At 54.7% G+C, this 15,649-nt stretch overlaps 1 protein-coding gene across 10 annotated transcripts in view; it reads right to left on the bottom strand.

Moving 5' to 3' along the window:
• SLC35E2B (solute carrier family 35 member E2B) overlaps positions 1-15,649 on the bottom strand; it is an 81,876-nt gene that overhangs the window by 63,482 nt on the left and 2,745 nt on the right. For 5 of the 10 annotated variants that reach the window (XR_008420913.1, XM_019461104.2, XM_019461095.2 and 2 more), the window contains exons 2-6: positions 14,561-14,677; positions 4,882-5,319; positions 4,511-4,646; positions 3,936-4,063; positions 1,521-1,641 (exon numbers count right to left, since the gene is read on the bottom strand). Coding sequence is in view for 9 of the 10 variants with exons in the window: in XM_019461104.2 (XP_019316649.1) it covers positions 1,521-1,641; positions 3,936-4,063; positions 4,511-4,646; positions 4,882-5,203 (707 nt within the window). In the remaining variant the exon portion in view is untranslated. Of the gene's footprint in view, positions 1-1,520; positions 1,642-3,935; positions 4,064-4,510; positions 4,647-4,881; positions 5,320-9,289; positions 10,264-10,834; positions 10,927-14,560; positions 15,184-15,649 lie in introns of those variants that run through there. The other 5 variants (XM_019461098.2, XM_019461096.2, XM_019461097.2 and 2 more) reach the window with 5 other exon arrangements.

The raw sequence follows: 15,649 nt of genomic DNA, 5'->3' as shown, positions 1-15,649 counted from the left end.
TAAATCAGTAACTGCCATGGGCCGGGCACCTGGGGACTCCACGTGTGAGAGCGAGTGAACAAAACAGTCTGAGCACATGAAGACTCCGGTGGAAAAAATATGGACAAAACTCCAGAATGGGACAAACCACAGGGAAAACCCACACGTGGCCAATGAGAAGATGAAACTGTGCCCAGCTTCCCCAGAAACCAAAGGGCTTGGCACGCCCACTGGTGACTGCTCTCTGGGCTCCAGAAGGCGAAGCTCTTGCTCCAAAACAATCGTTTTGGGCAACGCTGGCAGTGAGGATCGAGAGCCCTGATCCACGTCATGGGCTCGTCTCTCTGATGGGAATTTAGCCTTCGTGATGGTCAAAACCTAAATGGAGCCTCGTGTGAAGAGACGCTCCATGCGCATCTAAACAGACTCGTTAACTCGCAGGCATCTGTACGCCATACGAGGAGGCGGTCGCAGGGTCCAGGCTTCTGAGAGCCCCTGGTGGCAGCACATGATGCCCACAGGGCCACGCAGAGGGAGCAGAGCATACCCCTCATGAAAGCCGCTCCTACTTTAATGCAAAAACAAGCAGCTACTGGGCCTTTCCACTGGAGGAGAAATACGGACAGGATGCATGATGAGCCTTTATTCGATTTCTAGGAACTACAAATGCAGGCAGAAAAAGCCAGAAGGAAATACATCTGTGTGTCAGAAATGAAATTAAAGGTGACTTTTAAATGTTTACTTGGCGGCGGAATGGAAAACCTCAGGGTGAGGCTGTCCGACTTTAACAGTAAAGCAATGATAAACTCCTGGACGTCCGTGTGGTCGCTTCCTCTCTTTCCCAGAGACAGGACAGACCCTAGAAGCAACTGGCAATCCTCAAAGAGCAGGCCTAGCCGGTGCCTAAGTATGAACTCGGACAGCACAGCCTGGATGCAGGGTGGCAGCTGTACGCTATCCAAGGAGCAATCCAGAACACAACAGCCAGCCCCTTCCTGCTGCAGGACAAGGAACCTCCCATGTGGTGCTCTTCCTCGGGCACCCGACACGGGCTTCCCCTGTGGGCACGGCCTCTCACGGCCCTCGGGGCACAGACAGCCACCAGGCCAGAAACTGCCCCTTTGTTCCCGCTGTAGGACGGCCTCTTCCGCTTGGCTTAGCTGAACACCTACGTGTTTACTCACAAGGGGCGTTACTCTTGTAACGTTACTCACAAGGGGCGTTACCCTTGTAACGTTACTCACAAGGGGCGTTACTCTTGTAACGGTCCCCGGGCCCGCTAGCTCTGTGCATTTGGCCTCCGTTAGCTAACCGTGTCCCTCAGATGCGTGTTCTTAATACCAAGACCATGTGTTGTCAAATTCTGGCTGTTTTTTTAAGAAAAGGTTACCTTACTGGGATACGAGGTACTTTGGTATTTAGGAAAAGGCGGCATCAGTTGGGCCCGGCTTTGAATTATGGGACATAATTCTCAGTCAATCTGGATTTCAACGTCCATCATCCCCATCACACCACGTGTCCCCATGCTCTTCCCGACTCACCAGTCCATGATGTTGGTGGACAGCGCGGCCGAAAACCCCAAGACGTTGAAGCTTATCTCCGTTGCCGTGCACAGTGCCAGGCCTCCCATGACGGGGATGAGCGAGAGGTTGACCAGCAGCCCTGGAAAGGGCAAAACACACAAGGGCTGCGGCCGCCAGCCTGCCCGCTGCAACATCGCTTCTGGGTGCCGAGGCCATTTTTATGCCCCTCGTGAAAGCCTCTTTCACTTTAATTCGAAAACATGTAGCTACTGAGTCTTTCACTGGAGAAACACAGAGGATCAAAGTGCACGCCTGCCCCAAGCCATCACCCTCTCCCAAGCCAGGCACCGCACGAGCCCTTCCTCGAGGCACGACTGCTGGGCCTGGGGCCGGGGGGCGGAAGGGGGGGGTGTGGGGGTGGGGAAGGGGGCGGGCAGGACGCATGAGGCTGGGGCCCTGGGCCCCAAAGCCCCTCCCTGGCCAGCACCGAGGATGACGAGGGTGGATGAATGGTCTTTGGAGCAGTCTGTCAAAAAGGGGAGCTGGGGGCGGGGGGCCCTGCTGCAGGGAGGCCCCTACATGGTCTGCGTTCTACACTCCAAGTGGAGGTTACTCCTCTGCTGCATTCTGAAATCCAGGGAACTTGACCCAATGGTAAAAAAGCCCGTGGAGCATGATGGAAAGGCACAGCCACTTTGGGAAGGGTGGAGGGCCTCCTGGTACTTTGATTTCAGATACTATTTAGTTTACTCTGAAATTCAAAACAGACGAGGGAAAAAGTCTTCCGTGTTAAGAGGTCCACGCTGACCTTTGGAGACCAAGGCCACCTCCCGGCACAGGACAATGCTGTCCAGACTCAGGTCCCTAGGGAGCTGCCAGCGCCCTCTCGGCTCTGCACGTGGTCTTGTCCTCTGGCCGGCCTGGCAATGTGTGTTGTGTGACAGACGGTCTGTGTGGATCCTAGAGGGCCAGTGGCTGTGAGTGCAGTTTCACCCTTAGAAGGACTTGCTTTCGCTGCTGGGAGGCGTCCATGGGCATCGGCGTGCTCGGGGTCCAGGGTAAGAGCCCAGGGCTTTGCCGGAGATCCCCCTCTCCTGGCAGGCCCCGCCTGCCCTCGGCCCTGCAGCCCCACGAGGCTGGTCTACCTGGAGTGCCAGCCAGTGCTCGAGAACCAGCAAATGCCTCTGTGGGGAGGGCGCCACACATCGGGGTCCCATCTGCAGGTGACCCTCGGCTCTGAAATCCTGGTCCTTCGGTCATTCTCCCCAACTGATTCTTTTTGCTAACTATCACCAAGATGTTGCCGTTGACCTCGCTAAGGGAACTAGCTGACTCGCTACAGGCTTAGCCACCACAGCTAGAGGCCAAATCATGGCATTTTAAAGTTGCCGGAATAAAGGTTTTAGTGTGGCTGAGCCACCGGCTTGATATGAAACCCAGTTCGTTTGTTTCATGTTGCTTATGACTTCTAGGAGCTGCTGTTTACCCTCCGATCAGATTGTCTCACATCACCTAAAACGCCTGTGGGGCTCCAGAGGCACATCTGGGAGGGCGCTCAGCCCTGTCCTTCCTCCCCCGTCGGCCTTTTTGTGGGATCTTGTCCTTTTCTTTCTTTTTTTTTAAAGATTTTTTTTTTAAGTTTATTTATTTTTGAGAGAGAGTGAGAGAGAGAGAGACAGAGAGAGAACACAAGCAGGGGAGGGGCAGAGAGAGAGGGAGACACAGAATCCGAAGCAGGCTCCAGGCTCTGAGCTGTCAGCACACAGCCCGACGAGGGGCTCGAACTCACTGACTGTGAGATCATGACGTGAGTCGACTTTGGACGCTTAACCGACTGAGCCCGCCAGGCGCCCCTAATCTTTTCCTTTTCTTAATTGAAGCAGATGTGCATCTGCATCTAAACGCGTGTCGGTACTGCTCCTAGATGCGCACTATTCTGCACTCTGGTTATTTTCACGGAACGATACTGGACGGGCTGCGTTTCAAAAGGCTGGCAGGAGAAACGGGGACACGTGCGTGTGATGTGTAGTCAGAAACAGTCTGCCGGTCATTGAGGGTTGGGATTTGTGGATAAATCCGATTTGATGGGCCTTATGGAGGATGGAGAAGTGAGGCTGAGAAGCAGTGATGAACGGGAGGCTGTCGGAGGAGCCGGGGAAGGACACAGGAGGTGGCTGACCTGGGCAAGGGTGTCACCAGGGGCCACCTCGCATGACACGGAAGGTGGTCTTCCTGGGACAAGTGACCATTACTTCTTTCCCCAGCTCCCATGTCCCCACCAACCAGAGGCCTCTGTGCGTCAGCCAAGGTGAACAAACACCTGCTGAAGTGAACACGTGAGGCACTCACGACCGGGCTAGGAGAACGTTCCAGGGGGGCTGTGGAACCGTTCACCCTGGCGTGGCGCCCCAGCCCCCACCCAGGCGGGCTTACCTGTGTGCTCCCCGAGGATCATCCGGGACATAATCACGGTGAAAATGGGAGCAGAGCTCTTCACTGTTTCAGCAAACGAAACCGCCACGTTTTTCAGGCTGACCAGACCCAAAACCACCGTCGCAAACCTGCAAATAAGCCCAAAGTGTCATTAGGACTGAGGAGTCCATTTGTAGCTGCACAACAGACCTTCTGAGGAGCTGGCTGTTCTCCTCCCCCGCTCCCCGCCCTCCTCCCCTGCTCCCCGCCCTCCTGGCCTCCCATGAAGGTGAAGGTGAAGGGCCCTGTGGGAAGTAGGTCCCACCTGCAAGGTGCAGCAGGCCCAGGGAGAGGAGGGGCGTGTCTCTCAAACCATTATTAAATTACACTCATGGCTGTTCCAGAAAGAATCTGATTGCACCCAGATCCACAGAACCAATACATTTGTCGTCCTAATATCTAGACGGCCCTGATGATTATATAAAGCGTGCAATGAAACACACGTGATCACCAGCTGGTCTCCCACTTAGTGACGGCAGAGACAGTTTATGCACATAAAAAACTTCAACTCTCAACCAAAATGTCAGATTCCTTACCTCATTAGACCCACAAACAGCATGATCATGATGAAATTGGGGGGATAAGAAAGCCGGGTTTTGTGTTGATATAAACAGCAAGGAACAAATATTTTAATGCATCCAATAAACGTAGTCGACAACATTTGCACAGCACCTGAAGGAGGCAGAGAAGAAGGCCAAGTTCTAAGGGGAGAACTACTTCCCTTGCTGGTGTGCAGGCAGACAGGACAAGCCGTTCTGCGGCGCAGACACAGCTCCCATCCCGAACCCTCGGCGCCCTCCTTCCCAGGGGCTGTGGGCTCCTCCGTGTGCTTCCCGCGTGGAGACAGCACCGACCTGTGAGCACGCGGGCCTGGCCCTCAGCCCCGGAGGCGGGGGACCCGCCTTACCTAGCATGCTGGGCTCCCCTTCCAGCAGGGACAGGATGTACTTGTTGAGAAAGAGGGTGCAGAAGCTGAAGAAGAACCACAGCGTCAGGTAGAGCAGAGCCCGGGAGCTCCACACGCCCAGGTCCGACTCGATGACCGTGGTCTCCGTGATGGTGATGGTGAGCACGTTCTCCTCGGGGGCGCCCTCGCTCCTGCTGAAAACAATCTTCTCGCTGCGGGGGCCGAAGAGAGAGCCCCAGCCGAGGAGCGGCTTCCCCTTGGGCTGGTCCTCGGGGCCAGGGGCCAGCTCTGCCGGCGCCGAGGGTTTCGCTGAGGCTGACATGCTTGTCTCCTCCGGACCGTGGGCAGCATGGGTCGGGCTGGCTCCCGGGTGAAGGCCTGCACCACCCGGGGAGCGGTGGCCGTCACTCACCCCTCGCCAGGGGACACAGGCTCAAGCTGTTAAGGAAAGAAAACGCGTTCCTGATGGTGAACATTTGAATGTCCTTAAAAGTTTCAGGCACCCATCTGAAGTAACTCTGAAAATGCAAATATGGAACTTCGGTCTTGTTTTCACATCTGCTTGCTAGTCTAACTGCCACGGAAGGACGGGAGCCCCGACAGCTCCCAAGCCTCCTCCCCAAGGTGCTGAAAACCAAAGCCTCCGCACCTGGCCTTCCCCAGGCACCCACCGCGTGCATGGAGACCTGGACGACCCCGCCCCGGCCTTTGCCACCAGGTCCCCGAAGCCATCCCGAGGGCTCTGCCCCTTCCCGCCCGTTCTGTGGTCCCCGCTGCTGTAATGCACACTGCCGCTCTCCCACACCTCACCTGGCTTTTAATATTTTATCCAGCTTTAAAAAAAATTTTTTAACGTTTATTTATTATTGAGAGACAGAGAGAGAGCATGAGCAGGGGAAGGGCAGAGAGAGAGGGAGACACAGAATCCAGAGCAGCTCCAGGTTCCAAGCTGTCAGCACAGAGCCTGACGTGGGGCTCGAACCCACAAACCGCAAGATCATGACCTGAGTCAAAGTCGGACGCTTAATCGACTGAGCCACCCAGGTGTCCCAACTTAAAACAATTTTTACTTTTTAAGTAAACTCCATGCCCAACGTGGAGCTCAAACTCACAACCTGAAACCAAGCGTTGCACGCTCCGCTGGCTGAGCCCGCGGGGCGCCCCTGGTGTCTTGTTATTTCCTTAAGCTTTCGATCCCTTCCTGTATCTTTTGTTTTACGGCCTCTCACAGCTCATCACCCAGGACCTTAGCGAGGTCACCCTGGTGTCTTGTGTGTGCCAGCAGACTCTGGCCTTGGGGCTGGACTGCACTTTACGGTCACCTCCCGTCAGATCCTGATACGCAGGGACCCCACACACCCTGGGCCGGGGGGGTTACTTCCAGAGTTGAGGGCTTGGGGTCTGCTGCTGCTACGTGCCCCAGGGGTGTCACTGGCTCAGGACCCATTTTATGCTATCTTTTTTTACTGTTTATTTTTGAGAGGGGGGAGGGGCAGCGAGAGGGGGAGACGGGATGTGAAACAGGTGCTGTGCTGACAGCAGTGAGTCCGACATGGGACTCGAACTCATGAACTGTGAGATCATGACCTGAGCCGAAGTCAGGTGCCTAACCCCTGAGCCACCCAGGCGCCCCTTTACGCTACTTTCTAGATGAACCCTGCGGCATACGAAACCCACACCTGCCAGTCTCAGACCTGTGGGCATGGCTCCTGAGGTGAGCCCCCGGCCTCTCTCCGGGGATCACAGGCTGAGTCACACCCGGCTTCTCCCGTGGCGGGCTGGCCAGTTCTCCAAGCCCCTGCTTTAAGCAGAGTCCCAGTGACAACTGCCTGCCCCATCTCAGGAGGGCCAGGGTCCCATCTCCTTCCCCAATGACATCAAACTCGGGACCCCAGGCGGCCTCCGATGGGCTGGCCACTCGGATTTCCTGTTCCCTCAGTTTCTGACGCCTGGGGTTTCCTCTGTTTGGGGGAACTCAGTCACACATCTAAAAGGATGTCCGTCGTATTTCATCCCTAACATCCAGGCGTGTGGAGCAGGGGGCGGCCGGGCGCTGAGGTGGCCACACCGTCAGCGGGGGCCGCACCCCCCTCTCCGGCCCCGGCCCCTCCAGCAGGACATTGCTCGGGGCTCAGGCTGCCCACTGCCCCACCTGCCCCACCGGCCCTGCGCCTCTGCAGGCAAGGGCCCAAAGGCTCCTAGCACTTCAGATTCTGACTTCCCCACAGCCCAAAGCTGGTTCCTGTCCTGCCCCCAGGCAGAGGCAGCACCAGAGACGCGGCCATCCTCCCCCTGCCCTGCCTCAGCCCCTGGCATCCCTCCCCCTGTCCACGAGCCCGGAGCCACGAGCCCCAGTGAGCGCCCTCGTCTTGGCCAGTCTGCCCGCACGCACCCCAACCCCCGCTGCACCAGGACAGCCTCCCCAGAGTGCAGCGTAGGTCATGACGAGGGGTGCCAGCCCTTCCGTGGGCCCCCACCGCCCCCACCCGAGGACGAGCTCAAGGGCTCTGGACGCTGACTGCAACACTCGTGTTCTGCTTGCTCTTCCCCAGCCCGGTCCCACTGTTTTGTTCAGGGTGACGACGTGTCCGTGGGTTCCGTGCAGCTAGACTGGCCGGGCCAGAGGCGACGTGGGGAGTCCGTGCTCTACCCCCACCCGCCTGGAACCAGGGTCTGGCTGCAGGTGCAGGTGAAATGCAGGGACAAGCCCACTGCTGTGGCACAGGGTCTCTGAGAGCAGAGGGAACACCGCAACCCCAAAGGCCTCCAGGCCCCAGACCCTGGCTCCTTACAGAGGGAGTGAGGAACCCTTCTGCCCGGGGCCTGGCTGCCCGCCCTGTCTCCCTGCCCCTCGCCGCCTCTGTGATCTGGGGGCAGCATTTGGCACAGGGGCCCTGAAGCCGCTGCTGAGATTCCAAGGTCGACCCAGTTTGCAGGGCAAGGGGCTACTGATCCAGAGGCACCCACGGGACCCACAGTCCCAGCGAAGAACAGGCTGGCGGGGAGAGGACCCCTCACAGCATCCATCCCCCACCCCCACCCCCGCCCGGGCTTCCCTCTGAGGATCTCCCAACATCCTAGGAGGAGCTGTGGTGCCACCCTCACTCTCCTCCTTAATAAAGTCCAGTCTCGCTCCCACTGAGAAGCCGGGGCCATCCCTGCCCCCAGTCATCGTCAGAGACCTAAGAAACCAGAAACAACCATTTGAATGACACACATATTCTCTTCGTATATAGACCTTTAACAAGAAAGTAGATTTTAAATGAAGGAGGACACGGCTCCATTCCTCATGCCTGAATCACGCCTGGACACAACCCTCTGCTAACAAACATTCACACTGTGCCCCCGTGAACATTCTGCGCGCGTCTATCCGTGTGTTTCTGTTGGACCTGCGCCCGGGAGTGACACCTTGGTCATGGGTGCCTATGGCGTCCAAAGACACAGCACCAACCTGCACCCGGCCACTTCACTCGCCCTTGCTGCTCCTGTGTCCTGCCGCTCCGCTCCCGTAGGGTCGCACGGGGAAGCACCCTTCCGGCCGGCAGGCCAGGGGAGGCCCTCAATGCTGGCTGCACACGCACACGCCCAGAGCTCAAACAAGCTGGCCTCGGGGGGCCCAGCTCCGCGCACACCAGTGAGCACAGGGATTCATGGGTGCGGCCCAAGCACCAGCACGGTTTCTAGCTCCTTGGCTGATTCTCAACCGCGGCCAAACAGAGAGCCACCGCGCTCCCACCCAGGCACCCACAGTTGTCACTGACTGTCCCAGGCTGAAAACACCCACGGCACAGACGCAAACAGGTTGCAGACCTAACCGGTGTGGATGTGTCCTTTCTAGAGTCTTTGCGAGTGACAGGAAGCAACGAAAGAAGGGACAACCCACGAGGCCGTGGCTGGGGTCGGCTGCAGGAGCAGAGGTGGTGGTCCTGGGGGGAAGGGGGGTGCTGTGAGCCCTTCAGGCGCCTCAAACACATCGCCTGAGGGCGGGGTTAATGCCGCAGTTCTGTCACTAGCAGAACAAAAGCAAAACACAACCTAAATGTCTCCTGAAGCAGAAACAAGTGAGAGCACACAGCGGGGCCGAGGCGCACAGCAGCGGGGTGCGGGCCTCCGCCACCACAGCCAACGGGGAAACCTTCCAGCTGCCGGAGCCCCGAAACGACAAAACCCAGCGGTGGAAGGCAATCTATGACACGCTTACCCACAAGGCTGTCCCCCCCAAGACCATCCACATTCTTACATATTCTTACAAACAAAGAGTGTAAAAGAGTGTAAAAGAGTGGTGAGCAGGGAACTCAGGCCCCGTCCCGCAGACCAGCGGCCAACACACCAGTGATCCCATCCCCCATGTCCAGAACAAGGCACGGGCAGCCAGGGGCAGAGGCCCAGGCCACCACAAAACACTCACCTTCCAGTGCATGGTCTTTTTAGGACCATCAACATCTCCAAAGACAGTCCACCCAGTCCGGTGACAAACCAACGTGACAACTGGGCACAGGGACGGGCAGACCCCTGACCTCACGTCCGGCCGGGGGGATAGAGGGGCAGGGGCCCTCCAAGTGTGCAAGGCTCCCACACCAAGTCCAAATATGAACACCAGGTCTGGGGCCGTCCAGGGCAGAACAGACGCTGGCTCCGCCTCTGTCCTTCACATCAACACTCGCTAATCACACAGGGATTCCCGGCCTTGCTTGCTTCCGTTTGGTGGGGCGGAAACCCGCGGAGGTGGGGGACAGAAGAAGGCAAGGGTGCCAAGGGGCTTGGTCAGGAGAGTGAAGAACTCAACTCCTCCGGGGGCCTGGGGTGGGGGCTGAAATAGGCGGGGGAAGCAGGGGCCGAGGACCACAGAGTGGCCAGGCAAACCACCAGAGGAATCTTCTCTGGAGAACTCAACAGGCAAAGGAGAGACCTCAAGTAAGGAATCGAGGCCCCAGGGAGAGGTCTGAACAGAGACTGCAGCTGAGCCGCCTGCTGGGACATGAGCAAGACAGGAAACGTGAGGAAGGGGCTGGAAGGAGGGCAGAGCGGGAGGAAGGTCAGTCCCAGAAGGGGGGGTACCAGAGAGAAGTGCCCAGCCACAAGGAGATACAAGCAGGAAAGGGCCCTTGGAAATCCAGAACAGGGCAGCAGGAGCGAAATCTCACCAGAAGCTCCTAGGAAGCTCCAGCTCAGGGCAGGACCCCCCCAAAAGGAGCCGGGGGCTGCTCCCAGCTACACCCACAGATCTGCTCCCAAGAAAAGCTTCCTCAATTCAGGCCTGAAGACCTTGGCAGGTTGAGATCAATGGATGCAGATCAAAGATCAAAGATCACCGCTGAGAGGGGGTGGCCAGTGGGGGAGGGGCGGCAGCCTGACCACTGCAGGGAGGGACAGGTGGAGCCCAGGGCCCCAGGTCCTAAAGCTCTCAGAAGGACAGGAGGGTCAGGCAGACGCCACAGGGGGTGGGGGGGGGGTGAGGTAGACGGAATGTCCAGAGAGGAGTCACCCGCCTGCGGAGCTGAAGCAAGGGCGCGCTTGCGTCCACACTGCTCCCCGGCAGGTGCAGACTAGTCACAGACTAGTCACCCTGAGACACTGGCACCGGAAGTGAGCTGCCGAAGCTGAAATCACTAGAGATGAGAGAGTCCACGTTTGCCCCGATCCATTAAGAAGAGTGTGGTATTGCCGTGGTGTTGGTGCCCACAGACACACAACCGCAATGTAGTCGCGAGCATACGTCAGACACACCCAAAAGTACGCACATCACAAAGGTCAAGACCACCGGCAAAGACTGGGGGGGGGGGGGGGGGGGGACACGCGGTCACTGAATGCAAGGTGGGATTGTCCCCAGACAGGACCACCCACCAGAAAAGGGACACCCGTGGCATATTGGCTGAAGTTGAATACAGTCTGCAGATTAGACAGTGGTCTTGTCCCAGGTTAAGATCTGGGACGATACTCCTGGACTACTCACTAAATCGAACTAAGCTCATGTAAGACGTCAGCGGGAGGGGCTGGGAGATGGGTACACAGGTAAAGTTTTTTCTTCTGCAAGTCTACAAGTTTCTTAAAACAAAAAGTTGAAAAATTTGAAATAAAAAACTCGAGCGATGGGTTAAACAGAAATGATTAGAGCTGAATAAAAAGTTATTTGAAAAAAATATCTGAGGAAATTATCTGGAATGCAGCACAGAGACATGAAATTAAAATCTTAAAGAAACGTTAACCCAAGCATGGAAAAAATAAGAAGAAAGAAATTTCCAGCAGAGAAAAAAAGAGATGAAGAAGGGGTGCCTACTAGCTCAGTTGGGGGAGCCTGCAACTTTTTTTTTTTTTAATTTTTCATGTTTATTTATTTTTTATAAGAATGAGAGAGACAGAGCATGAGCGGGGGAGGGGCAGAGAGAGAGGAAGACACAGAGTCCGAAGCAGCTCCAGGCTTCGAGCCATCAGCACAGAGCCCGATGCAGGGCTCAAACTCACGGACCGCGAGATCATGACCTGAGCCGAAGTCCGACGCTTCACTGACTGAGCCACCCACGTGCCCCTAATGGGGAGCATGCAACTCTTGATCTTGGGGTTGTGAGTTCAAGCTCCACATTGGGTGTAGATATTACTTAAAAAAAAAATAGATATAAAGAAGACAAAACTTTGAGAAGTAACAGAAAATCTGAGTTCTGGAGTCAGAATATACCTTAAAAAGAATAAATAAGAAACCCACATGGAGACACACAGTGGTGAGCCACAGAACGCCACAGAGGGAAGGTTCTGACACACCCAGGCTGAGTACAGATCACGCACAAGACAACAATATTAAAATTACACCGAGCAAATAGAAACGCGGGAGGGTAAGCCCAAGACAAAGGAGACTGGTGGTGGGCCAGGAGGGGGCACGAAGAGGGGACAACAGAGGACAAGTTCTCAAATGTACCTGTTTAGATAGTTGTAACTTCTGGAACTATATGAACGCTTAAATGCTTAAAAACCAAAAATAGTCAGGGGCACCTGGGGGGCTCAGTCGGTTAAGCGTCCGACTTCGGCTCAGGTCATGATCTCACAGTTCATGAGTTCGAGCCCCGCGTCGGGCTCTGTGCTGACAACTCGGTGCCTGGAGCCTGCGTCGGATTCTGTGTCTACTTCTCTCTCCACCCCTCCCCGGCTCAGGCGTGCTCTCTCTCTTAAAAAATGAATAAACGTTTAAAAAAAAAAAAAGTGGGGCGCCTGGGTGGCTCAGTCAGTTAAGCGTCGGACTTCGGCTCAGGTCATGATCTCACGGTCCGTGGGTTCGAGCCCCGTGTCGGGCTCTGTGCTGACAGCTCAGAGCCTGGAGCCTGTTTCAGATTCTGTGTCTCCCTCTTTCTCTGACCCTCCCCTGTTCATGCTCTCTCTCTCTCTGTCTCAAAAATAAATAAATGTTAAAAAAAAAAATTAAAAAAAAATACGATTAAATTAAAAAAAGTCAAATTGATGGGGTTTTGCGGTGATAGAGGTTCAGAGCTGACGGCCAAGAAAGAATTCTTGAGACATCTTTGGTGCAAAAAGGTGATTTTATTAAAGCTCAGGGACAGGACCCATGGGCAGAAAGCACTGCACTGGGGTCGTACGGACTGACTGGCTATATACTGTGGAGTTGGGGGAGGGAAAGATGAGAGGAAGTTTCTAGAGGGATTTTCACGTACTAAAGAAGACTCCCGGGATGCCAGACACCTTGCTATCGTCAAGCTAGGGCTGTTTTCTCTCTAGTGAAACATTAACATTAGGACAGTAGGGGTTTCTGGAGAAATGTCCTGCTCTGTATTTGCCACAAGTATCTGTCAGTGGACTGCGGGTCATAAGGACATTTAAGGAAATTTAACGTCACCTGCCACTTCCTTCTCGCCTCTGTTCCCACATCACCACGGAGGGGAGAGTGATGTTGGGGCTCCAGGGAACTGAGCCTACAGGTTTCTGGAGATTAGGCTATTGGCAAGATTGCTTTTTTCTTGTAATTTACTAAGATATTTGTAAACTGATGGAGACTCCGGTCCTGCAGGACTGTGATCTCTATCAGCTACCATTGGTTTTCTGTCCTCTCCTTTGTCCTTGGGTGGTCGGCAGTGCCTGAGGAATGTCACACGTATCTCACCTGGTGCCGGAGGAGGGGGGGCATACTAGCTTGTGATTTGCCCTCAGCTTGCCTTATGCTCCCTCATCACAATCAATAAAATTTCTAAAGTGTGATACGGGGCACCTCGGTGGCCAAATCAGTTAAGCATCCTACTCTGGACTTTGGCTCAGGTCACAATCTCAGGGCTTGTGAGTTTGAGCCCCGCATCGGGCTCTGGGCTGACAGTGTGGAACCTGCTTGGGATTCTCTCTCTCTCTCTCTCTCTCTCTCTCTCTCCCTCTGCCCCTCCCCCGCTCACACACACAGGCACGCATACTCTCTCGCTTTCAAAATAAATATGAAAAATAAAGTGAGATGCAAACAAAAATATATGAGCCAAACCACAAATCAAATAAATAACACAGTCACACTGAAGAGAGGAGATAAAGAACCCACCCAAGTACCTTCTGAACATGGTATTTAAAATATACGTGCTCAGATTCAAGACCAAAAGAATCCTAAGCAAACACTGAACTCTAAAAGGTAGGCTTTTTTCTTGAGTCGTGGGTCAGGAATTCTGGGTTGAGCAATAAGGCAGTATATTGCAGCTAACGGGAGCGAGACCTCGGGTGTCTTCAGACCCGGCACAGACACAGGGAGCAGGAAGGGTGAAACGGACAGTGGCGTTGAGAGGAGCGGAGGAGTCAGGCAGCGGCACTCAAGGGTCCGGACAGACAGAGGCCCAGTCACCGTGCGTGTCCGCAACAGACACATCTCTGCCTCTGTTGCGCAATCTGGCCGCTGAGGGCCCCGAGGCGGTGACAGCCGAGTGGCAGCAAGCACCCAGGCCCAGTGTTTGTTTCTAAATCTCATTCTCCACTGAAATGAACCAGCCTCCTCGGAGAAATGGCCGATTCCAGGGCTGGGGCATTAGTTGGGCCAGAAAAGGAAGCGCTCAAACAATGATGGGGACGCGTCCAAAGGACACAGAAGGAAGCACAAGAGAACGCCCTCTGGAGAAATCCAGGGGCAGCGAGAGAGAGAAAGTAAATAATGGTAGCACAGGATTAGAGCCCACTGAAGAGAATCAGCACCCAAACATCCACAGTGACAAACAGGGATGAGGAGAAAGCCCTTCCCCACAGGACACAGTCAACAGGCCCACGGAAGAGGGAGGGGAGAATGAGAAAATCAAAATCACCCTTTGGCAACCTTCACCATGATCCCACTAACAACTGCACCCTACAGATCTCTCTTCAGCTCGAGGAAGTCCTGCTCATGGGTACCACGAGACACACGTGGGAATGTCCACGGCAGAAACCCAACTGTCTCTCCACAAGAGAATGAATACAGAAGCCACGGAATTGTCACACGGCGCAACATCAGACAACAGTAAAAATGAGTAACGCACGGTAAATACACAAAGGACAACGACATGCTCTTCTCAACATGGATCAAATGACATCAATGTCTGTCATCAGTAAAGAGCCTGCAGTTCGAATCTTGAACAGAACACGCGCTCCAGGAGGCAGTGAAAACCCTCAGAAGCTGTGCTGGGCACCACACACGGAAGCCGGAAGTTAGCTGGCCCCGGGCTCAGAAGGTCCCACTCACCCAAGTCCTGGTGGGGTCACAGATGCCTTCCTGGACTCCAGTTCGTGTTTCCACGGCCTGTTCTTCTTTCTTAAACCACGCGACTCGAGGAGCTTTCAGAGAGAAGCAGTTCTTGTCCTGCAAAAACTAAAGGTCAGCAACCCTGATGTGACGACAAGGAATTGACTTTAAGGGCCAAGAGTGGATTTCCAGTCGCCCTGGAAGCGGGGTGGGGCAGGCTGGACCAGGTGGCTGTGGAGCACTGGCTGTCCCCAGGTCACTGGTGAGAAAGGTCTCAATGCTCTCTCTCTGATTAGGGTACAAACAAGCAACCATAACCTTTTCAGCCCAGCATGGAGTAGGTGGCTAATGAACTGCCTTTAGACCAGCTCTTAACTTCTCTCTTGCCCAGAATGTCCTCAGAATGTTCACATGGCGTGACTAAAAGGAAACTAGGTCGGGGTGCCTGGGTGGCTCAGTTGGTTGAGCGTCCGACTTCGGCTCAGGTCATGATCTCACACGGTTTGTGGGTTTGAGCCCCGCGTCGGGCTCTGTGCTGACGGCTCGGAGCCTGGAGCTGCTTCGGACTCTGTGTCTCCTTCTCTCTCTGCCCCTCCCCATCTTGTGCTCTCTCTCAAAAAAAAAAAAGTAAAAAAATAAAATAAAATAAAATAAAATAAAATAAAAAGGAAACTAGGTCTACTGAAATGTGGGGACACCCCACAAGAAACAAATCTGTGGTAGCTTTACTTTGTAGGAGTCTGGCACTAGGTAACACGTCCTAAATAGGGGGCTGGACTCTGCTCGATTTTGCTCGACAGAGGGGCCCAGGATCAGCTGGGAAGGTGCCTACGCTCCAAAATGGAGACCAAGCCACGGGTGCTGTTTAGTGTCACCTGCTAATGCCACCGTGGTACGTTCACCACTGAAGAAAAGTTCAGCTGGGGGCTAATAAAAATAAAGATGTCAATATTTCCCCATACAATTTTGCAGACTCCTAAATTCTAAAGCCTGAGGTGAAGAATTCCTGTTTTAGAACAAACAGCTCAAGATGTTCTCAAACACTTGGTAAGGAAATCTAGATTGGTTCAAATTGTCAACAGGGCATTT

The sequence above is a fragment of the Panthera pardus genome, unplaced genomic scaffold, assembly GCF_024362965.1.
Source record: "Panthera pardus isolate Hobbes unplaced genomic scaffold, ASM2436296v1 HiC_scaffold_11, whole genome shotgun sequence".
In the NCBI taxonomy this organism is placed as follows: Eukaryota; Metazoa; Chordata; class Mammalia; order Carnivora; family Felidae; genus Panthera; species Panthera pardus.
This window is presented reverse-complemented; position numbering and strand designations above follow the sequence as displayed.